We start from the raw sequence: 24654 nt of genomic DNA, 5'->3' as shown, positions 1-24654 counted from the left end.
GTATACAATTATGGACGGACTGCCGAGTGCCGACACAGAGGTAGCTACAGCCGTGAACTACCGTACTGTGTCTGCTGCGACTGGATGATAAATAATGATATAAAAAATATATATATATCACTACTGCAGCCGGACAGGTATATATTATATAATGACGGACCTGCTGGACACTGTCTGTCAGCAGAATGAGTTTTTTATAGAATAAAAAAAAAAAACACCACACAAGTGAAGTCACACGACGAGTGTTTAACTTTTTCAGGCAATCACAATATAGTATACTATACTACTAACTATACTGGTGGTCAGTGTGGTCAGGTCACTGGTCAGTCACACTGGCAGTGGCACTCCTGCAGCAAAAGTGTGCACTGTTTAATTTTAATAATAATATGTACTCCTGGCTCCTGCTATAACCTATAACTGGCACTGCAGTGCTCCCCAGTCTCCCCCACAATTATAAGATGTGTGAGCTGAGCACAGTCAGATACGAGTGTTTAACTTTTTCAGGCAATCACAATATAGTATACTATACTACTAACTATACTGGTGGTCAGTGTGGTCAGGTCACTGGTCAGTCACACTGGCAGTGGCACTCCTGCAGCAAAAGTGTGCACTGTTTAATTTTAATAATAATATGTACTCCTGGCTCCTGCTATAACCTATAACTGGCACTGCAGTGCTCCCCAGTCTCCCCCACAATTATAAGATGTGTGAGCTGAGCACAGTCAGATATATACATAGATGATGCAGCACACTGGGCTGAGCAGTGCACACAGATATGGTATGTGTGTGACTGAGTCACTGTGTATCGTTTTTTTCAGGCAGAGAACGGATATATTAAATAAAACTGCACTGTCTGGTGGTCACTGTGGTCAGTCACTAGTAAACTCTGCACTCAGTCTCTACACAGTTCTACAGTACTCCTAATCTCCAGTAAATCAGGTCAATCTCTCTCTCTCTCTCTTCTAATCTAAATGGAGAGGATGCCAGCCACGTCCTCTCCCTATCAATCTCAATGCACGTGTGAAAATGGCGGCGACGCGCGGCTCCTTATATAGAATCCGAGTCTCGCGATAGAATCCGAGCCTCGCGAGAATCCGACAGCGTCATGATGACGTTCGGGCGCGCTCGGGTTAACCGAGCAAGGCGGGAAGATCCGAGTCGCTCGGACCCGTGAAAAAAAACATGAAGTTCGTGCGGGTTCGGATTCAGAGAAACCGAACCCGCTCATCTCTAGTTTTAACATCCGGCTCTAAACATTTCCCTCTGCTATGTGGCATGCCCAGGAGTCCTTTATCAATGTAATCCTTTTTTTGCCATGTTCTTGTCATTTTAGTTTATTTTAACTTCACAATATTTCCAAATACATCTTACATTTAAAAATGTTGATCTGCAGTGATTCTGAAAATGACCAGTCATCATGCTGTATTTATTTGATTACATAAGTCAAAGGGAAATGAGGTTTCTCTGACAGCCTTAGGTTTGCTAGCAAAGCAAATGAAAGATTTGCAGGAACATTGGGGGTAATTCAAACCTGATCGCTCGCTAGCGTTTTTTGCAGTGCTGTGATCAGTTCATAACTGCGCATGCGTATGCACTGCAATGCGCATGCGCGTCGCACAGGTACAAAGCGGTTCGTTGCTCTGCGATGAGTTTGTGCAAAGAATCCATTCAGCGGGTATGGAATCCATTCCATACCTGCTGGGTGAAATGAGTGGCCCCCCCACGTCTCCCCCAGCACGCTCAGCACACATCGCACTGTGCTGAGCGGGGGGAGAGATGAGTGGTTCGCTCAGCACACATCTCTCCCACATCGGCCGGTGAGTACTGGCCTTAAGTCTATATTAATTTAGCAGATTGCATAAGATTCTATTTATTTTGTCATGCTTATAGCCCTGAAGGTTACAGCACATTCTTCATTCATTATACACAAGACTGAGATCAGCATATCCTTAAAGGACACCAGGGGGTAAATTTACTAAGATGGGAGTTCTATTTAACATGGGATGTTGCCCATAGCAACCAATCAGAATCTACTTCTCATTTATCTAGCACCTTCTAGAAGATAATACCTGTAATCTGATTGGTTGCTATAGGCAACATCCCATCTTAAATACAACTCCCATCTTAGTAAATTTACCCCCAGGAGTCAACATAAGTCAGTGGCGCACCCAGGGTTTTTTTTTTTTTTTTGCTGCATTGGTATTATTAATGGCTGTCTAGCGTCCTCTGCAGCGTGCTGTCTTCCTGGTGGCACTTGTAAGTGCTTAATAAAAGTTTACTTTATTTTAATTATAGTACATATATATCCATGTGCATACATATATACACACACACATATGATATATATATACATGTTTATATACGTGTACTGTATGTATGTATGTATGTATGTATATATATATATATATATATGCATGTTTAATATGCTATGTGTATATATACAGTATATATATATATGTGTGTGTGTAGATATATATATATATATATATATACATACACACACACTAGTTTTACGGACCCAGCAAATACTGGGCCACCTCAGTCCCCACCCCCGTGCTTGGCTCCACCCAGTTCTGGAACCCCCCCCATGCAAATCCTGCGTTTGCCACTGTAAGTCCCCCATGATTTGTCATACTTAAGATGCCAATAGATCGCACCTAGCAGCCTGTGTAATGCTCCAATAAATACATGTCTTTATGTTGCACATGAAAAGGCACAACCGAGTATATTGCAAGTGTTATATTGCCTAATGCAGACCTCCGTTTTTAACTTGAGCAACTGCAATTTATTTCTTAGCTGAAGTATATGCATGTATCGTCTTGGACTGTGTGGGAAAGGTTAAAGGATCATATGTGAAGACCAATGGGGGTCATTCCGAGTTGTTCGCTCTTTATTTTTTTCTCGCAACGGAGCGATAAGTCGCTAATGCGCATGCGCAATGTCCGCAGTGCGACTGCGCCAAGTAAATTTGCTATGCAGTTAGGTATTTTACTCACGGCATTACGAGGTTTTTTCTTCGTTCTGGTGATCGTAATGTGATTGACAGGAAGTGGGTGTTTCTGGGCGGAAACTGGCCGTTTTATGGGTGTGTGTGAAAAAACGCTACCGTTTCTGGGAAAAACGCGGGAGTGGCTGGAGAAACGGAGGAGTGTCTGGGCGAACGCTGGGTGTGTTTGTGACGTCAAACCAGGAACGACAAGCAGTGAACTGATCGCACTGGCAGAGTAAGTCTCGAGCTACTCAGAAACTGCACAGATAAATCTTTTCGCAATATTGCAAATCTTTCGCTCACAATTTTGATAAGCTAAGATTCACTCCCAGTAGGCGGCGGCTTAGCGTGTGCAAAGCTGCTAAAAGCAGCTTGCGAGCGAACAACTCGGAATGACCACCAATGTGAGACAATTTGATCTCTGTGCAAGTTCAAGAACCTAGCATATGTAATTATACGCAAAGCAGAGTTATGCGAAAACCAACCACATCTCCACTTGTGATTTAAAGGGAGTCACTGGGCTGTAACAGGGCTTCACACATAGTCTGTTAGGAGAAGGTATATTGATAGAATTGAGAGCTATGCCGAATTGTGCATAGCTCTCAATGCACAATCTAGCCTCAATAGTCCTGCTAGATATCCGGCCGTAGTCAGACGGCCGGTCCTGTGCAACTCTGCTAGTGCCAGGTGTGTTTTATTGGCGAGAATATGTCTTAGTTGCAATGCAACTATTAGGCACTAGGACTGTGCTGATTAATTTGATATGTGACACTTGTATATCTGAGTGCGACTGTGTCTGTATATGAAGAACAATGGAATGTGGCATGGAAAAAAGTTGTGACCACTGCACTTGGTAAACAGATTCAGAGACTCAGTCGCACACAGATATATAAGTGTTACATATCACATGAACCAGAGCAGTCTCCTGGTGTATAATAGTTGCATTGAATTGTGATTAAGCTGTGTTTTTGAAAAAAAAACATCCTACTCTAGCCAAGTCTCATGGGACCTGGTGCGCCGAGAGGGGCTGTTTGAAGGACTGCAGCCAATGATGTATGAGGACTCATCCTGCATAATTATTCCTGTTTTTAGGTTGATATTTGCACCACAGACAGTACTGGTAGAAGTTTGCACTGATAATGATGAAGGTTTTCAAACCAAGCATATAAATAGGGGCAGTCCGTCTGCATGGAGCAATTATGGCCAACTTGCGTTCTGTTCTTTTTTGGCAGGCTTTGTGCATTATCAGCACTGTATGCTGGGGTTACAGGGGGAAGATGTCGTTACACATGGAGATAATGGCTGGGGAAGAAATTGGAAGCTAACCCTATTCTCCATTATCATCCTCACCACCCCCACCGTGTAATTCATTGTTGTCTTATTTTACACCATAGCATTTCGTGTTTCTCTGTGGTATTTCCAAATAAATCCAATTTTATTTCATGATTTAACAAATTAAAATGGAATCATTCCAAAGAGATTAAACAGTTTTATAGCTGCTATATATAAAAGATAAAGTGAAAATGTACCTTAATTATAAATAAGCCTACAAGACAGCTTTACTAATGAATTTTGGGAACGCGTATGGCAGCAAAACTTAAAAGGTTAATTCAAAGACCTGCTTACTCTCAATTTTGATTCACCTTCTTAATTATTTTTGACCTTTTCATTTATTTTTCTATAATCCTGCTCATTTATTCCCTAAATAATAAGTCAAAAGAATAAGGATATGCCAGGGTTGTCTTTATTTATTACTTTACTATTTGTGTTCATAAAATGTGTGGTTGGTCCCAAAAGTGTTAGGTTAGGATGAAAGATGCCTACCAGCTAGGGAGTAAAATGTGATGCCCTCAACAATCTCCGGGGAAAGAGGTACTTCTTAAGCATGTAGAGCAGTGATTTTCAACCTTTTTTTACTCGCGGCACACCGAACAATATTTTAAAATTGCCAATGTACACCATCAGTTCACCCAGAGGAAAATTGGCCCTCACAGTTAAAAAAAAAAAAAAATCCACACATATATTGGCCTACACAGAAAATACAATCACATTGCTCCCCACATAAATCATGTTGCTCCCTACATAAATCCTATTGCTTCCCACAGGAGAAAGAACAAATATTAGCCCCTACCGGTCAGCTGTCCTCCTCCCTGTCCCTCAGTGACGGGGGTTATTCATAGTGGAGTGCTGCAAATACTGAGCAGCGGGAGGTCGGGCAGGTGTGGATGTGGGTGGGCAAGGAAAGCTGTGGATGCAGGCGGGAACTGGAAGTTATGTATGCAGGTGGGTGGGCTGGCTGAGTGATGAGACGCGGTGGCCATGACCTATGATATCACACTGCCGCGTCACCAAGGCATAGGTCATGGCGGGAGCATGACTGATCCTCTAAGAAGAGTCCGGGCCAACAGTTCATTCTGAAGGTGCAGGAAGCTGCTCTGGCTCCGCGGCACACCTTGCAACTGGTCACGGCACACTAGTGTGCCATGGCACACTGGTTGAAAAAGACTGATGTAGAGGAAGAATTATAAAAAAAATTACTTTCAATCATAATGTCCTGCTCATCCATTCTACATGCACCACTGCTACAAAGTGATTGAGCACAGAACAACAGGAACACAATCATCACTTTCTCACAGGTTCTTAAAGGGAGATGTATCAAAGCTTGAAGAGAGATAAAGTGGAGAGCGATAGTACCAGCCAGTTAGCTCCTAACTGCCACTTCACAGGCTGTGTTTGAAAAATGACAGTTGAAGAGCTGATTGGTTGGTATATTAGCTTTCTCCACAACGGGGTGAATTCAATAACTGTCGGAAGCTGCCGTCTTGTCGGAAAGACGGCAGCTTCCGACAGAAATAGGTCAGAAGGGGCTGATTTTTTCCGACAAGTCAGGAATTCCCGACTTGTCGGAAAACACGTGGATCGGCGGAATAGCTGCAGATCCGCGTGCTTCTGTCGAAAATGGGGCCAAATATGACAGGTTTTGGCCCCATTTCCGACAAACTCAATTCGACTTGAAAACAAGTCGGATTGAGGTGAGGAGACAAGCGGTGCTGCGGGTGGCTGGGGGAGCTGAGATCGGCGGCCGGCGGGGGGAGTTGGCTGCGGGGGGACATGTCTGCGGCGGCGGGGCGAGGCGCTGCAGGGAGAGATCTCTCTCACTGTAGCGCCTGCCGCCGCTGACATGTCCCCCCACAGCCAGCTCCCCCCGCCGGCCGCCGATCTCAGCTCCCCCACGGCAGGCACCCCTGCTCCCCCCCGCAGGCACCTCCACCCGCCGCCCCAAACATGTCCCCCCGCAGCCAGCCCCTGCCGCCGATCTCTGCTTCCCCCACTGCCCAGATTACCCCCGCCACCATCTGCACTCCTGGCCGCTGCTGTCAGCGCATCCACAGCCGCCAACAGCAGCGGCAGGACAGGACCCTGTGGACGACCACATCCGACAGTCGGATTTGGCCGTCCACTGAATAGGGGTTGTCGGATCCATTCCGACAGCTGCATGTCAGAATGGATCTGACTCTTATTGAATATACCCCTTTATCTGTATCCAACCTTTGATACATTTCCCCTTAGGCTGCAACACCACCTGAATCCTAACAGTAGCTATCCGCACAATGGAGGAGGGGGTGTATTCTAGTGGCAAGGATCGTGCCGCTATAACACTTCCTGCCTCACCTCATAACCGATGCAAAGCAGGAAGTAACATGTAAGTGAAAACTCCCCCTCTGGTGATTCCTGCCTGAGACCACAGCGCATCAGCTTAGTGCTGATGTGTTGTGCCTCCCTACCCAGCCAGCTCCAGTGCAAATATGTGAGGTATTATACTCAAGTGAGATCTGCCTGGGCCGCTGTCCCTGCTCTGGAGATAGCGCATCAACACCTGCAGATGTCAAAATCGATAGCTGCAGATTTAGAAACTGTCAGTGTCACTGACTGTTCTTACATTGACATGCTGTTTAATAGATAGCAGTGGAGATAGTGACAGGGGCGCACAGCACCCCTGTCACTGGACACAAATTGCCACTGTCAAACATGGACATGGGGGGAAGCAGTATGTGCACTAATACCATCCCCCCACCCCCCAGTAAGACGATTATTACATCTACACCTATTTTATTTATTTAATTTTTCCAGTTACTTATACTCAGTTGTGCTTTTTAGAAAATATTTGGCTATTCACATCAGTCCCTGTACATGTACATGCCCACACATTCGCGCTAGGGTTAATTTTTTTTTGTTGGAAGTCAATTAACATACCAATATATTTTTGGATTGTGGGAGGAAACCGGAGCACCTGGAGGAAAGCCACTCAAGCATGGGGAAAATATACAAACTCCACACAGTAAGAGCTGTGGTGGGAATGCTAATCATTACATCATCCTTGCTGCCCTAATACCCATACCAGGAACCAGGGCTGCCATCAGAAATTGTGGGGCCTGGGACTGATATACAGTGCATCCGGAAAGTATTCACAGCGCTTCACTTTTTCCATATTTTGATATGTTACAGCTTTATTCCAAAATGGAATAAATTTATTTTTCCCCTGAAAATTCTACACACAATACCCCATAATGACATAGTTAAAAAAGTGTTTTTGAGATTTTTGCAAATTTATTAAAAATAAAAAAATGAAGAAATTGCATGTACATAAGTATTCACAGCCTTTGCTCAATACTTTGTTGCTGCACCTTTGGCAGCAATTACAGCCTCAAGTCTTTCTGAGTATGATGTCACAAGCTTGGCACACCTATCTTTTGGGCAGTTTCACCCATTTATCTTTTCAGCACCTCTCAAGCTCCATCAGGTTGGATGGGAAGCGTCGGTGCACAGCCATTTTCAGATCTGTCCAGAGATGTTCAATCAGGTTCAATTCTGGGTTCTGGCTGGACCACTCAAGGACGTTCACAGAGTTGTCCTGAAGCCACTCCTTTGATATCTTGGCTGTGTGCTTAGGGTCGTTGTCCTGCTGAAAGATGAACCGTCGCGCCAGTCTGAGGTCAAGAGCGCTCTGGAGCAGGTTTTCATCCAGGATGTCTCTGTACATTGCTGCATTCATCTTTCCCTCTATCCTGACTAATCTCCCAGTTCCTGCCACTGAAAAACATCCACACAGCATGATGCTGCCACCATCATGCTGCACTGTAGTGATGGTATTGGCCCGATGATGAGCAGTGCCTGGTTTCCTCCAAACATGATGCCTGGCATTCACGCCAAAGCGTTCAAACTTTGTCTCATCAGACCAGAGCATTTTGTTTCTCATTGTCTGAGAGTCCTTTAGGTGCATTTTGTCAAACTCCAGGAGGGCTGCCATGTTCTTTTTACTAAGGAGTGGCTTCCGTCTGGCCACTCTACCATACAGGCCTGATTGATGGATTGCTGCAGAGTTGGTTGTCCTTCTGGAAGGTTCTCCTCTCTCAACAGAGGAATGCTGTAGCTCTGACAGAGTGACCATTGGGTTCTTGGTCACCTCCCTGACTAGGGCCCTTCTCCACCGATCGCTCAGTTTAGACGGCTGGCCAGCTCTAGGAAGAGTCCTGGTGGTTTTGAATTTATTCCATTTTGGATTAAGGCTGTAACATAACAAAATGTGGAAAAAGTGAAGCACTGTGAATAATTTCCGGATGCACTGTAATAGGTAGACCACTACCCCCCACCCCCAAATTGTTTTTTTTAATAATATATATATATATATATATAAAAATATAATTCCTGCCTGTGCACATACCCCTGTCACCATATAATGCAGCGGTCACCATATTATGCCCCTACAGTAATAATGGCCTATGCCACAGTATCTGCTCATTGTCAGGGTTCTGCTTGTCAGGGGATCTCCCCTTCGCGGCCGCCGCCGTAAGCCGCTGTTCGTGGCTGCCGCCTCTTCAAAGTAATGACTGCTATGGGCCACGCTTTCACACCCCTGATCGCAGTTCATGATGCCTGATGTCCACTGCGTCAGTGCAGCAATCAGTATTCCATATGGAATACTATTGAAAATGTATCTTCCAAAATGGCCGCTGCCTCCTCTAGCCTATTTACTACCAGTCTCCTCTGAGGTCGTGGCCATTTTAAGAGGGACATTTTCAATAGTATTCCACATGTAATACTGAGTGCCTGCTGCACTGACGCGGCGGGCAACAGCATCATGAGCAGCTGGAGGGGGGGGGGGGCGAATGGGTGCCCATAGCAGGGCAGTGGAAATATCAGCAGTGTAAGCGGCCTGGGCCCTCCCATCTTTGTCAGCGGGTCTGGGCCCAGGACAGCTGTACCCACAGCACCCCCTTGATGGCGGCCCTGCCAGGAACCAGTGTCTAAAAGGTACATTACCAGTGCATTGAAAAATACCACTGGAACTGACAACCTTGATGACCTCAGCGACCCGACTAAATGCAATGAAAAAATTATTTCAACAAAAAGTGGTGTGGTGGCTGGTGGTTGAAAAACTCTCTGCCCCACTATATTTTTAGATGCATTCCTTGCTGCACAGAGGGCTTAAAGCTATTTCAATATTTTTGTTATAAAATGACTTTAAGTTTGGAACTTTTCTTTGTAATAAAAAATATTTATCTAAAGGTTTGCACTAAAATTGGTCATAGCAAAATTTTGTTATGGGGTGTAACTATAGTGGGTGCATGGCTATCCAGATGCTTATCGGGGCCGGGCCCAGGTTATAAAGTTGCATACCAATTTCCCAGATTTAAGCAATTAGGTCTGATCAATTTCACAGCCTGAACTGTGAGACATTACATTTTAAGTGAGAGGAGTGTGCAGTATATGTCATAATGGAAAGGGGGCACTATAATGTGGCACAATATGAACTGGAGGTCACTGGAATGTGTCATAATCTGATCTGCTCATTGTAATGTGGAGTGCACTATAATGTTACTGAATAAGAACTGGGGCACTTTAATGTGGCACATTATGAATGGAGGCACTATAGTGTGGTATAATATGAGCTGAGTCACTTTAATGTGGCATAATTTGAACTGGATGGAACTCTAATATGGCATAATATGAACCAGAGGCACTGTAATTTGGCATAATATGAAGTGGGGACACTGTATGTCATAATGTGAATTGGGGATACTGTGTGGCGTAATGTCTACTGGCAGCCCTACAATGTGACATCATGTAAACTAGAGCACTACTATGGAGCATAATATTGACTAGGGCACTACTATGGTTCAGAAAATGAACTAGGGCACTATTATGGGGCACACAATTAATAACTGCTGCAGAGAGATGTCCCTCAAGAAATATTGGGACAGGGGCCCCTTCAATATGCTGCTATGGGGCCCACAAAGTCCTGGTTATGCCCATGATCAAAGTAAGTGAAGAAGAACTAAGTTTTTCTTAAGCTAATATTAACAGCTTTTATTACTACATAACATCTAATACTCTATCTTTTAGCATCATCTTCCCACAATACACATTGTTTAGTTTTGTTTTATAGTCTCTTTTCATACATTTTCTTGGTCTGCTGTATATAATAAAGAGATAGTCAACCATTCCTCTCTCTCAAGGCAAATGTGTAGAACAGCAGCAAGTATGACCCATCATAAATAATTTGTGCCTTTTATATTGTTTTAGTGATACAAATGCTAAAACAATATTGTTTTGGTTCACTAATTCTAAACATAATAACTATTTGATTCAACTGTGAGAACAAGTGCAAATTGGCTTACACTACTGGGAATTGTCTCAAATGCTATAGTACATGTTTGTACCATTTGAACTTAACTTTATTTTTCAGCTGTTCTAAAATCTAAAAATTCTGACAATTTTTTTTTAATTTTGGAACCGAGGTTCGAGCAACTCCAAACTGAAATAAAGTACTCACATTTACCTATAACTAACTACACTTTTGCCACACTGGTAGCCTTTATTAATTTGCCAATAATTCCTTTAGATGCAATCTAGGGTCAGCTGTGCTGATCAATTTTCCTTCACATACGTAAATTATTCATAATACTAAGTGTTTGTAAATGAACAGCTGAACACCAGTAAACAGGTATTTGAACGTTTACATGTAAATATTGCAACATTTTATACTCCAAGCCTAAAGAACTGTACTTTTATCTGAAACGAACCATGTACCACAAATTAATTTTCTTCATTGTACTCCATAGTTTTTTCTCTAAAACAATAACATCTATAACTTAAATCTGTGTTAGAAACGCTGCAAGACCTTTCCACTTCATCTGCAACTACTCAAATCTATGTCTATAAGTTACCAAAAACATCTGAATTCTCACCTGTACCAATGTTATCTATCGTTTTAAATTATGAAAATACATCCCCAATCTGCTCACTACAGTTCTCTCTTATGCAAACTCATGTATGTTTTTTGATGTAATGATTTGCTTGTAATTGGCATTGCATGTGTGGGTAAGTTGCTCAGTGAAACATAGTTTATTATTGCATGCTTTCTGGTGTTTACCTCCTTTGATCGTTTGGCCATTTGTGGTCAGATGTACTATATCTTTACATCTAGTGAGGTGTAGTCATGGTGTATAAGACAGTGTGTTATTCCTGATTAGTAAAAAAAACAAATACCAAACACTGAGCAACATCACCAAAAGGTAATTTCAACTTTAAACTTGTCATTTATTTTGTACTGTCTGGACATGGCTACTAATAACTAGAGATGAGCGGATTCGGTTTTACTCGGTTTTACTCGGTTCTCAAAACCGAATCTTATTGGCTATCCAAAACACGTGACACCCATGAGCCAATAAGATTCGGTATTGAGAACCGAGTAAAACCGAGTAAAACCGAATCCACTCATCTCTACTAATAACAGATGCACAGACAAAATTCTTAGAGCTATGTGTGCAAATGCTAGGAGCTTAGGAGACAAAATTCCAGAACTACAGTAATTGTGATAATGACAACGGATAATCTGGATATTGTGGCAATTACAGTGTCATGATGCAATGAGAATCATGACTGGAACATAGGTATACCAGGATACAATTTATTTAGGAAGGATAGAATGGGAAAAATAGGAGTAGGGGTAGCAATGTATGTGGAAAAAAAGCATAAATGCTACTTTAATAGAAAATATTGAAGACAAAACTGAGGCCCTGTGGGTCACCATAGAAACTGGGGAGAAGGACATTATTCGCATTGGGGTGAGCTATAGACCACCAGGCCAGGGGCAGGATTTGGACAGGTACCTATTGTTGGACATTACTAAAATGGCTTTAAGGGGAAAAGTCATAATCATGGGAGACTTTAATTTACCTGATGTAATTTGGGAGGGGTCTTTTGCAAGTTTAGCTACAAGTGGCAAATTTCTAAATTTCTTACAGGGAGTATCTCTCAAGCAATTGGTGAGGGAGCCCACTCGCAAAAACTCAATATTAGATTTAATTCTTACAAATGATTACAGGATATCAGACATATATGTGGGTGAGCACCTGGGATCCAGTGATCATCAAGCAGTATGGTTTAGCATAAAGATAGGATCCAACTCCTATCACACAAAAATAAAGGTGTTGGATTTTAGAAATGCTGACTTTGCAAAAATGGGGAGATGTTTAAGTGATTCATTGGTGGACTGGAGAAACTTGGAAGGGGTGCCTGAGAGGTGGGAGAAACTAAAAAGTGCAATACTAAGGGCAACAGACCTTTGTATCAAAAGGGTTAGGAAAAGTACCAGGAAAAGGAAGCCAATGTGGTTCACAAAAGAAGTATCAACTAGTGTGAAAGCAAAAAAAGATGGATTTTAGGAAATAGAAACAGACTCAAAATAATAATGACAAAGAGGTGTATCTTGACAGAAGGAAGGATGCTAAGAAAGTGATCATATATGCAAAGGAAGAAGCTGAGAAGAAAATGGCCCATAAAGGGGGCAAAACTTTTTTTAAGTATATAAATGAAAGGAGAAAATCAAATGGAGGAATAATAAGACTTAAGATAGAAAGTGAGCATTTGGTGGAGGGAGACAAGGGAATAGCAGATCACCTAAATAATTATTTTGCTCAGTATTTACTACAGAAGGAGAAGGGAAATGGCCACAGTTAAGTTGCAAGGACATTAATAAAAATAAGGTAGATGAAAGTACATTTACAGAGGAGAAGGTCCTAACAGAACTTTAAAAACTAAAAGTGGATAAATCAATGGGGCCAGATGGGATACACCTAAGGAAAGATCTAAAAGATGTGCTGGTGACACCTTTAACAGAATTATTTAACCAGTGACTAAATCCAGGTGCCATTCCAGAAGAATGAAGAAAAAAACAACAAATGTAGTTCCACTGCACAAAAGTGGAAGCAAGGAAGAAGCAAGTAACTACAGACCAGTAAGCCTTACATCAGTAGTAGTAGAAAGTAATGGAAAAACTATTAAAAGAAAGAGTTGTGGAATATCTTAAATCAAACAATTTACAGGATCCAAAACAGCATGGATTTACTGGTGGGAGATCATGCCAAACAAATCTTATTGACTTTTTTTTTACTCTGTGACGAAAATAATAGAACAAGAGGGAGCTGTAGATGTAGCATATCTAGACTTTAGTAAGGCATTTGACCCTGTCCCACATTGCAGACTGCTAAATAAATTTGAAAGCGTAGGGGTGGATTAAAAAACAGTTAAATGGATAAGAACCTGGTTGCAGGATAGGAAACAGACAGTTGTAGTAAATGGAGGGCAATTTATGGAGGGAAATGTTACCAGTGGAGTACCCCATGGATCTGTACTTGGACAAGTTCTCTTTAATATCTTTGTTGGTGACATTGCAAATGGTATTGAAGGGAAAGTATGCCTTTTTGCAGATGATACAAAGATATTCAACAGGGTAGACACACCAGGAGGGGTAAAACAAATGATTGATGATCTAGGTAAGCTTGAGAAATGGTGAAGAACATGGCAACTACAGTTTAATGCTAAAAATGCTAAATCATGCACTTGGGTCTCAAAAACCCAAAGGCTAAATATAGTATCAAGGATACTATAATGAAAACTACTGAGGAGGAAAGGGATTTAGGAGTCAATTTTTCAAGTGACTTAAAGGCAGGAAAGCAATGCAACAAAGCAATGAGAAAGGCAAGTCAGATGCTTGGTTGCTTAGGAAGAGGAATCAGTAGCAGGAAAAAAAGAAGTAATAATGCCACTGTATAGGTACAGCCCCATCTGAAATACTGTGTCCAGTTCTGGAGAACATATCTCCAGAAGGACATAAATAAATTAGAAAGTGTACAAAGAAGGGCAACTAAAATGGTGCATGGCCTACATCACAAAACTTACTTGGAAAGGCTAAAAGATCTTAACATGTATAGTTTGGAGGAGAGAAGGAAAAGGGGGGATATGATAGAAACTTTCAAATATACCAAGGGTCTTAACAAAGTTCAGGAGGGAAACATTCAAAAGGAAAAGAAGTATTAGAACTCAAGATCATACACCGAAACTGGAGGGAGGCAAGTTCAGGGAAAATTTAAGGACAAATTACTTCACAGAAAGGGTAGTGGATAAATGGAATAGCCTCCCATCAGAGGTGGTAGAGGCTAAGACTGTAGAGCAATTTAAACATGCTTGGGATAGGCATATGAATATCCTTGCAAAGAATTAAAGTTCAAAAAGGGTGGAGATTACCTAAAGTATAAAAAAAAGAGGCAGACTAGATGGGCCAAGTGGTTCTTATCTGCCATCAAATTCTATGTTTCTATGTTAAATGATTATTTTATTACATTACAAAGTTGATTATTAAACATACTGTACTGGTGAGTACCTGCTGCTATCTAATTGTGCTGTAGACTCATATTATACCATTTCAATGCAAATTTTACCTTGTGTTGTTGTTTATTAATTCACTTTAAAATACTTCTTGTGTAGAAACCTTTGTTTCTATGCTAAAATAGCCTTTTGTATTTGTAAGATATATTTCATGACTTCTAATTAACTTGACATATTCTGTACTTTTTATAAACTCTTTTAGTAATAAAATAACATTTTTAAGTATTGTTTTGTATATTGTCTTTTATCTTTAGAGTACAATAAATACAGTTTTAGATTCTTTACTGCTAAGAGGTTTTTTAAGTGGACAATTTTTATATTATTATCCTATCACTTAACAATTGATTTATTATCTCCAATGTTTTTCAATAGCTCATCAATAATGTAATAAGATAAACTATATTACAGTTGTTTATAAAATAATTAATTGTTCCTTGTTCTATTTTCTAGGACTACAATGCTGGGATCACCATCACTGACATTACGATGACTATGATCACTTTAAAAAACATTGATCGAAGGTGTTTTGAGATCACGACACCTTTTAGAAATTTCTGGTAAAGACACAAATCTGTTTTCACTCTATTTTCAGATGGGTACAGTGTATAAAAATTTTAAGCATATATTTTAGGTTCACTATAAATTTGCGATATCAATTAGTTATGGTACATAACAGCTAGACATTGTCAATATAGACACTTTTTGTTATGTATATATAATATATGGCTATCTATCTATCTATCTATCTATCTATCTATCTATCTTCTATCTGTCTGTCTGTCTGTCTACATATATAATTTATTAGGAGTTTATTGGAATTAAAGATATTTTAGATAAAATTGTCAACATAAATTAGAAATGTGTTCTTACTGTACTGTACCCATACCCAGGGTCGGATTAACAATGGGGCGGATGGAGCTGCAGTTCCAGGCCCCCCACTGAAAATAGGCCCACAGGTGTCCTGACAGTGCAGATAGTGTTGACAGAAAAAAAACACTTTTTTTCCGATCATCACTGATACTCTTTCCCCATTAGAGTTCACTAGTCCCGGGCCGCCTATTCCCTCCCGGACGCCAACATCCTTTCACAGTTGCTCCAATCCCCTCCCTCTCTGACCCCACATCACCAGAAGCTCCTACCCGAGACGGCATAAGCCCAACCCCCGATCGTGATAAGCTCCGCCCCTGGTTAGTCTGCTGCAGCTGCGCTCCACTGATTGCCGTAGGTTCCGCATCCAGACCGTGTGTCTGGCAGCCTGACAGGAACTGTGCTATGACAGAGGCTCAGGCTGGCTTCCATAGGGTTAGGCTACCTAGGTCTCCTGTCTGGCTGCTCCACTATGCACCGCCCACTGAGGCCGTAGGCACAATGATTGACTTGGCAGCCCGCCTCCTGCAGTCCTTCTCCCCATGGCTGGCCGTGGGAATGAATTAGATAGTCCACTGACGCAATTGCGGGTCTGGCACTCCAGCTGCACCAAGAGGACCCATGTGGACACTGAGCACAAAGATTCCTGAGAGCTGGTTACTGTGCTCATATCTCCCGCTGGTAAGAACTACCTCTTCAGCAGTGCATCTACACTCTGGGGTTACTTTTAAGTGGGCATTATGTGTGTGAGCGGCGTTACTACTGCGGGCAGTAAGTATGTGAGCGGCGTTACTACTGTGGGCATTATGTGTGTGAGCGGCGTTACTACTGCGGGCAGTATGTGTGTGAGTGGCGTTACTACTGCGGGCAGTAAGTATGTAAGTGGCGTTGATTCTGCGGGCATTATGTGTGTGAGCGGCGTTACTACTGCGGGCAGTATGTGTGTAAGCGGTGTTACTAATGCGGGCATTATGTGCGTGAGCGGCGTTACTACTGCGGGCAGTATGTGTGTGAGTGGCGTTACTTCTGCGGGCATTATGTGTGTGAGCGGCGTTACTACTGCGGGCAGTATGTGTGTGAGTGGCGTTACTACTGCAGGCTTTATGTGTGTGAGCGGCGTTACTTCTGCGGGCATTATGTGTGTAAGCGGCGTTACTACTGCAGGCTTTATGTGTGTGAGCGGCGTTACTTCTGCAGGCATTATGTGTGTGAGCGGCGTTACTACTGCGGGCAGTATGTGTGTGAGCGGCGTTACTACTGCGGGTAGTATGTATGTGAGCGGCGTTACTACTGCGGGCATTATGTGTGTGAGCGGCGTTACTACTGCGGGCAGTATGTGTGTGAGTGGCGTTACTACTGCGGGCTTTATGTGTGTGAGCGGCGTTACTACTGCGGGTAGTATGTGTGTGAGCAGCGTTACTACTGCGGGCTTTGTGTGTGAGCGGCGTTACTACTGCGGGCATTATGTGTGTGAGCGGCGTTACTACTGCAGGCTTTATGTGTGTGAGCGGCGTTACTACTGCGGGCAGTATGTGTGTGAGCGGCGTTACTACTGCAGGCTTTATGTGTATGAGCGGCGTTACTACTGCGGGCAGTATGTGTGTGAGCGGCGTTACTACTGTGGGCATTATGTGTGTGAGTGGCGTTACTTCTGCGGGCAGTATGTGTGTGAGCGGCGTTACTACTGCGGGCAGTATGTGTGTGAGCGGCGTTACTACCGTGGGCAGTATGTGTGTGAGCGGCGTTACTACTGCGGGCATTATGTGTGTGAGCGGCGTTACTACTGCAGGCTTCATGTGTGTGAGCGGCGTTACTACTGCGGGCAGTATGTGTGTGAGCGGCGTTACTACCGTGGGCAGTATGTGTGTGAGCGGCGTTACTACTGCGGGCATTATGTGTGTGAGCGGCGTTACTACTGCAGGCTTTATGTGTGTGAGCGGCGTTACTACTGCGGGCAGTATGTGTGTGAGCGGCGTTACTACTGCGGGCAGTATGTGTGTGAGCGGCGTTACTACTGCGGGCAGTATGTGTGTGAGCGGCGTTACTACTGCGGGCAGTATGTGTGTGAGCGGCATTACTACTGTGGGCAGTATGTGTGTGAGCGGCGTTACTACTGCGGGCAGTATGTGTGTGAGCGGCGTTACTACTGCGGGCAGTATGTGTGTGAGCGGCGTTACTACTGCTGGCATTATGTGTGTGAGCGGCGTTACTACTGCGGGCAGTATGTGTGTGAGCGGCGTTACTACCGTGGGCAGTATGTGTGTGAGCGGCGTTACTACTGCGGGCAGTATGTGTGTGAGCGGCGTTACTACTGCGGGCATTATGTGTGTGAGTGGCGTTACTTCTGCGGGCAGTATGTGTGTGAGCGGCGTTACTACTGCAGGCAGTATGTGTGTGAGCGGCGTTACTTCTGCGGGCAGTATGTGTGTGAGTGGCGTTACTACTGCAGGCTTTATGTGTGTGAGCGGCGTTACTTCTGCGGGCAGTATGTGTGTGAGCGGCGTTACTACTGCGGGCAGTAAGTATGTGAGCGGCATTACTACTGCGGGCATTATGTGTGTGAGCAGCGTTACTACTGCGGGCAGTATGTGTGTGAGTGGCGTTACTACTGCAGGCATTATGTGTGTGAGCGGCGTTACTTCTGCGGGCAGTATGTGTGTGAGCGGCGTTACTACTGCGGGCAGTAAGTATGTGAGCGGCGTTACTACTGCGGGCATTTTGTGTGTGAGCGGCGTTACTACTGCGGGCAGTATGTGTGTGAGCGGCATTACTACTGCGGGCATTATGTGTGTGAGCGGCGTTACTACTGCGGGCAGTATGTGTGTGAGCGGCGTTACTAATGCGGGCAGTATGTGTGTGAGCGGCATTACTACTGCGGGCAGTATGTGTGTGAGCGGCGTTACTACTGCGGGCAGTATGTCTGTGAGCTGCGTTACTACTGCGGGCAGTATGTGTGTGAGCGGCGTTACTACTGCGGGCAGTATGTGTGTGAGCGGCGTTACTACCGCGGGGCGTTACTACCGCGGGCAGTATGTGTACGAGCGGCGTTACTACTGCGGGTAGTATGTGTGTGAGCGGCGTTACTACTGCGGGCAGTATGTGTGTGAGCGGCGTTACTACTGCGGGCAGTATGTATGTGAGCGGCGTTACTACTGCGGGCACTATGTGTTTAAGCGGCGTTACTACTGCGGGCAGTATGTGTGTGAGTGGCGTTACTACTGCGGGCTTTATGTGTGTGAGCGGCGTTACTACTGCGGGTAGTATGTGTGTGAGCGGCGTTACTACTGCGGGCTTTATGTGTGTGAGCGGCGTTACTACTGCGGGCATTATGTGTGTGAGCGGCGTTACTACTGCAGGCTTTATGTGTGTGAGCGGCGTTACTACTGCGGGCAGTATGTGTGTGAGCGGCGTTACTTCTTCTGTCTTTATGTGTATGAGCGGCGTTACTACTGCAGGTAGTATGTGTGTGAGCGGCGTTACTACTGCGGGCTTTATGTGTGTGAGCGGCGTTACTACTGCGGGCATTATGTGTGTGAGCGGCGTTACTACTGCAGGCTTTATGTGTGTGAGCGGCGTTACTACTGCGGGCAGTATGTGTGTGAGCGGCGTTACTAGTGCGGGCAGTATGTGTGTGAGCGGCGTTACTACTGCGGGCAGTATGTGTGTGAGCGGCGTTACTACTGCGGGCAGTATGTGTGTGAGCGGCATTACTACCGTGGGCAGTATGTGTGTGAGCGGCGTTACTACTGTGGGCAGTATGTGTGTGAGCGGCGTTACTACTGCTGGCATTATGTGTGTGAGCGGCGTTACTACTGCGGGCAGTATGTGTGTGAGCGGCGTTACTTCTGCGGGCAGTATGTGTGTGAGCGGCGTTACTACTGCGGGCAGTAAGTATGTGAGCGGCGTTACTACTGCGGGCATTATGTGTGTGAGCGGCGTTACTACTGCGGGCAGTATGTGTGTGAGCGGCGTTACTACCGTGGGCAGTATGTGTGTGAGCGGCGTTACTACTGCGGGCAGTATGTGTGTGAGCGGCGTTACTACTACTGCGGGCATTATGTGTGTGAGTGGCGTTACTTCTGCGGGCAGTATGTGTGTGAGCGGCGTTACTACTGCGGGCAGAATGTGTGTGAGCGGCGTTACTTCTGCGGGCAGTATGTGTGTGAGTGGCGTTACTACTGCAGGCTTTATGTGTGTGAGCGGCGTTACTTCTGCGGGCATTATGTGTGTGAGCGGCGTTACTACTGCGGGCAGTAAGTATGTGAGTGGCGTTACTACTGCGGGCATTACGTGTGTGAGCGGCATTACTACTGCGGGCAGTATGTGTGTGAGTGGCGTTACTACTGCAGGCATTATGTGTGTGAGCGGCTTTACTTCTGCGGGCAGTATGTGTGTGAGCGGCGTTACTACTGCGGGCAGTAAGTATGTGAGCGGCGTTACTACTGCTGACAGTATGTGTGTGAGCGGCGTTACTTTTGCGGGCAGTATGTGTGTGAGCGGCGTTACTACTGCGGGCATTATGTGTGTGAGCGGCGTTACTACTGCGGGCAGTATGTGTGTGAGCGGCATTACTACTGCGGGCATTATGTGTGTGAGCGGCGTTACTACTGCGGGCAGTATGTGTGTGAGCGGCGTTACTAATGCGGGCAGTATGTGTGTGAGCGGCATTACTACTGCGGGCAGTATGTGTGTGAGCGGCGTTACTACTGCGGGCAGTATGTCTGTGAGCGGCGTTACTACTGCGGGCAGTATGTGTGTGAGCGGCGTTACTACTGCGGGCAGTATGTGTGTGAGCGGCGTTACTACCGCGGGGCGTTACTACCGCGGGCAGTATGTGTATGAGCGGCGTTACTACTGCGGGTAGTATGTGTGTGAGCGGCGTTACTACTGCGGGCAGTATGTGTGTGAGCGGCGTTACTACTGCGGGCAGTATGTGTGTGAGCGGCGTTACTACTGCGGGCAGTATGTGTGTGAGCGGCGTTACTACTGCGGGCAGTATGTGTGTGAGCGGCGTTACTACCGTGGGCAGTATGTGTGTGAGCGGCGTTACTACCGCGGGGCGTTACTACCGCGGGCAGTATGTGTGTGAGTGGCGTTACTACTGCAGGCTTTATGTGTGTGAGCGGCGTTACTTCTGCGGGCAGTATGTGTGTGAGCGGCGTTACTACTGCGGGCAGTATGTGTGTGAGCGGCGTTACTACTGCGGGCAGTATGTGTGTGAGCGGCGTTACTACTGCGGGCAGTATGTGTGTGAGCGGTGTTACTACTGCGGGCAGTATGTGTGTGAGCGGCATTACTACCGTGGGCAGTATGTGTGTGAGCGGCGTTACTACTGCGGGCAGTATGTGTGTGAGCGGCGTTACTACTGCGGCTAGTATGTGTGTGAGCGGCGTTACTACTGCGGGCTTTATGTGTGTGAGCGGCGTTACTACTGCGGGCATTATGTGTGTGAGCGGCGTTACTACTGCGGGCAGTATGTGTGTGAGCGGCGTTACTGCTGCGGGCAGTATGTGTGTGAGCGGCGTTACTACTGCGGGCAGTATGTGTGTGAGCGGCGTTACTACTGCGGGCAGTATGTGTGTGAGCGGCGTTACTACTGCGGGCAGTAAGTATGTGAGCGGCGTTACTACTGCGGGCATTATGTGTGTGAGCGGCGTTACTACTGCGGGCAGTATGTGTGTGAGTGGCGTTACTACTGCAGGCATTATGTGTGTGAGCGGCGTTACTTCTGCGGGCAGTATGTGTGTGAGCGGCGTTACTACTGCGGGCAGTAAGTATGTGAGCGGCGTTACTACTGCGGGCATTATGTGTGTGAGCGGCGTTACTACTGCGGGCAGTATGTGTGTGAGCGGCATTACTACTGCGGGCATTATGTGTGTGAGCGGCGTTACTACTGCGGCCAGTATGTGTGTGAGCGGCGTTACTAATGCGGGCAGTATGTGTGTGAGCGGCGTTACTAATGCGGGCAGTATGTGTGTGAGCGGCATTACTACTGCGGGCAGTATGTGTGTGAGCGGCGTTACTACTGCGAGCAGTATGTCTGTGAGCTGCGTTACTACTGCGGGCAGTATGTGTGTGAGCGGCGTTACTACTGCGGGCAGTATGTGTGTGAGCGGCGTTACTACCGTGGGGCGTTACTACCGCGGGCAGTATGTGTGTGAGCGGCGTTACTACTGCGGGTAGTATGTGTGTGAGCGGCGTTACTACTGCGGGCAGTATGTGTGTGAGCGGCGTTACTACTGCGGGCAGTATGTGTGTGAGCGGCGTTACTACTGCGGGCAGTATGTGTGTGAGCGGCGTTACTACTGCGGGCAGTATGTGTGTGAGCGGCGTTACTACCGTGGGCAGTATGTGTGTGAGCGGCGTTACTACCGCGGGGCGTTACTACCGCGGGCAGTATGTGTGTGAGTGGCGTTACTACTGCAGGCTTTATGTGTGTGAGCGGCGTTACTTCTGCGGGCAGTATGTGTGTGAGCGGCGTTACTACTGCGGGCAGTAAGTATGTGAGCGGCGTTACTACTGCGGTCATTATGTGTGTGAGCGGCGTTACTACTGCGGGCAGTATGTGTGTGAGCGGCGTTACTACTGCTGGCATTATGTGTGTGAGCGGCGTTACTACTGCGGGCAGTATGTGTGTGAGCGGCGTTACTAATGCGGGCAGTATGTGTGTGAGCGGCATTACTACTGCGGGCAGTATGTGTGTGAGCGGCGTTACTACTGCGGGCAGTATGTCTGTGAGCTGCGTTACTACTGCGGGCAGTATGTGTGTGAGCGGCGTTACTACTGCGGGCAGTATGTGTGTGAGCGGCGTTACTACCGTGGGGCGTTACTACCGCGGGCAGTATGTGTGTGAGCGGCGTTACTACTGCGGGCAGTATGTGTGTGAGCGGCGTTACTACTGCGGGCAGTATGTGTGTGAGCGGCGTTACTACTGCGGGCAGTATGTGTGTGAGCGGCGTTACTACTGCGGGCAGTATGTGTGTGAGCGGCGTTACTACCGTGGGCAGTATGTGTGTGAGCGGCTTTACTACCGCGGGCAGTATGTGTGTGAGCGGCGTTACTACTGCGGGTAGTTTACATTTTTGGATCAAATTATTGATATTAGATTGAGGAAATAACCTCCCCAAAAACACTACCTGCCACCACCACCATCATCGTCGGCCAAATATAATAGCCCAGTTTTGCCTTTAAACTACAGTATTTGCCACTTTAAATCTAGTGACATTCACTCGAGAATCGCCCCAGCTTCCGCAAATCACTGACTATTACATTTTGCCCCATGTTTTTCTGTAGTCACTAGTATACTAGATTCATTACTTATTTTTTCAGCCTCTCAATGTCAGCAGATCCCAGTTGTGACCTGCGCTTCTCACCCGGCACATGTCCTGCCCCTGTCGTCCCTGCAGCTTTCTGTGTTCACTGGCATTCCTCTGGTACAGCTAGCCTGACTCCGGTACAGCTGGCCTGCCCCTGTCACTGATGCTCTCTGTAATATACGGTGGTCCTTGATGCTCTCTGTATTACATGGTGGTCACTGATGTTCTCTGTAATATATGGTGGTCACTGATGCTCACTGTAATATATGGCAGTCACTATGATGCTGTCTGTATTATATAGCAGCTATGCTCTCTGTATTATATGTCCATCACTGTGATGCGGTATGTATTATATGTACAGTATTATACTAAACATTTAATCATAAAGAGGTTGAAAATGGTTTTGCTTTGCCATAAACATAATGATTTAGCTATCTCCAACAACAACAACAACGTTACTTTTTCTGTAAATATAAAATTTACCATTGGGGAGTGATATCTGCTATCTGATGAAGGCTTCCCACATCCTTTGCATGGAGAAGCCTATTTAACTAGTATTGTAGTGGTAATTGCACTGCCGCATTGCCTGCTCTATTACCACTACTGTATCTCAGGATGGCACTGACAGTTTAAAATGTATATATATATATATATATATATATATATATATATATATAAATACTTTTTGAGATTTTTTTTTTAATTGAAAAATGTATTTGGAATTTTTAGTTAAAAAGTAAAACTGAGAGCCAAAACTGGCTTATGCATGCACATCTGCAAAGCAGTAAGTTAATCCTTACCACCCTGGTGCATTATTGCCATTGCAGCTAATTATTTTACTAAAAAGGCAACAGCTAAGAAGATAGTTGATTTTATAATTTACTGCAGTGGCTAGAAATGTGGGATGAACACTTAAATAAATATGGCAATAACAGTGAACAACTTTATTTTTTTTAATTTTTTTTTATAATTTCAGCTATTCTAGCACTCAAGGAGAGGTAGGCAATACATATCTCACCCTTTCACACACAAAAAAACCCACAAAACATTTTCTTGTTAAAGTGAGCTGGAACGGGGCGGAACTGCGTTCCGTCAGTTTCACTTGGAGACGGAACGCAGTTCCGCCTCCTCCAGCTCAACTCACCCGATGGCCGCAGGGAGATGCCGGGCGCCCGCTGTTACCAGCGGCGCCCGGCTCTCCTTGCACAGTGGAAGCCCGGTGGCAGGAGCTCACCACTGAGCTCCTGCTTCCGGCTCCCGGCTCAGTGCACGCTATGAGAGAGACGTCATGTCGTCTCTCTCATAGTGCAGGGAGCCAGATGCCAGGAGATTACAGCGGTCGGACGCGGGAGCGGTGCTTGGTAAGTACGGTGGCTTTTGTTTTTTTTTAAGGCACATCTACCGGGGGCAAACTACGGGGGCGCATTACTACTGGGGGCATAACTACTTGGGGCACACTACTGGGGGCATAACTACAGGGGCTAAGCTACTGGGGGCATTACTATTTGGGGACTAAACTACGGGGGGCTAAACTACAAGGGGCATTACTACAGGGGGCTAAACTACAAGGGGGCAAAATACAGAGGGCATTACTACTGGGGGCATTACTACAGGGGGGGCTAAACTACAAGGGGGCAAACTACAGAGGGCATTACTACTTGGGGCAAGCTACATGGGGCTAACTACTGGGGGCATTACCACTGGGAGGTAAAACTAAAGTGGGGGTAAGCTACTGTGGTCATAACTGCAGGG

The 24654-nt window shown here is 45.5% G+C and overlaps 1 protein-coding gene across 3 annotated transcripts in view; it reads left to right on the top strand.

Moving 5' to 3' along the window:
• Nucleotides 1-24654, top strand: part of ARAP2 (ArfGAP with RhoGAP domain, ankyrin repeat and PH domain 2) — a 575623-nt gene that overhangs the window by 177185 nt on the left and 373784 nt on the right. For all 3 annotated transcript variants that reach the window (XM_063922313.1, XM_063922304.1, XM_063922322.1), the window contains exon 11: nucleotides 15170-15276. In XM_063922313.1, coding sequence (XP_063778383.1) covers nucleotides 15170-15276 — 107 coding nt within the window. The remainder of the gene's footprint in view (nucleotides 1-15169; nucleotides 15277-24654) is intronic.

This window comes from Pseudophryne corroboree, chromosome 1 (genome assembly GCF_028390025.1).
Source record: "Pseudophryne corroboree isolate aPseCor3 chromosome 1, aPseCor3.hap2, whole genome shotgun sequence".
Taxonomy (NCBI): domain Eukaryota; kingdom Metazoa; phylum Chordata; class Amphibia; order Anura; family Myobatrachidae; genus Pseudophryne; species Pseudophryne corroboree.
Note: the sequence above shows the minus strand (reverse complement) of the source record. Positions and strands in the feature narration are given on the sequence as shown.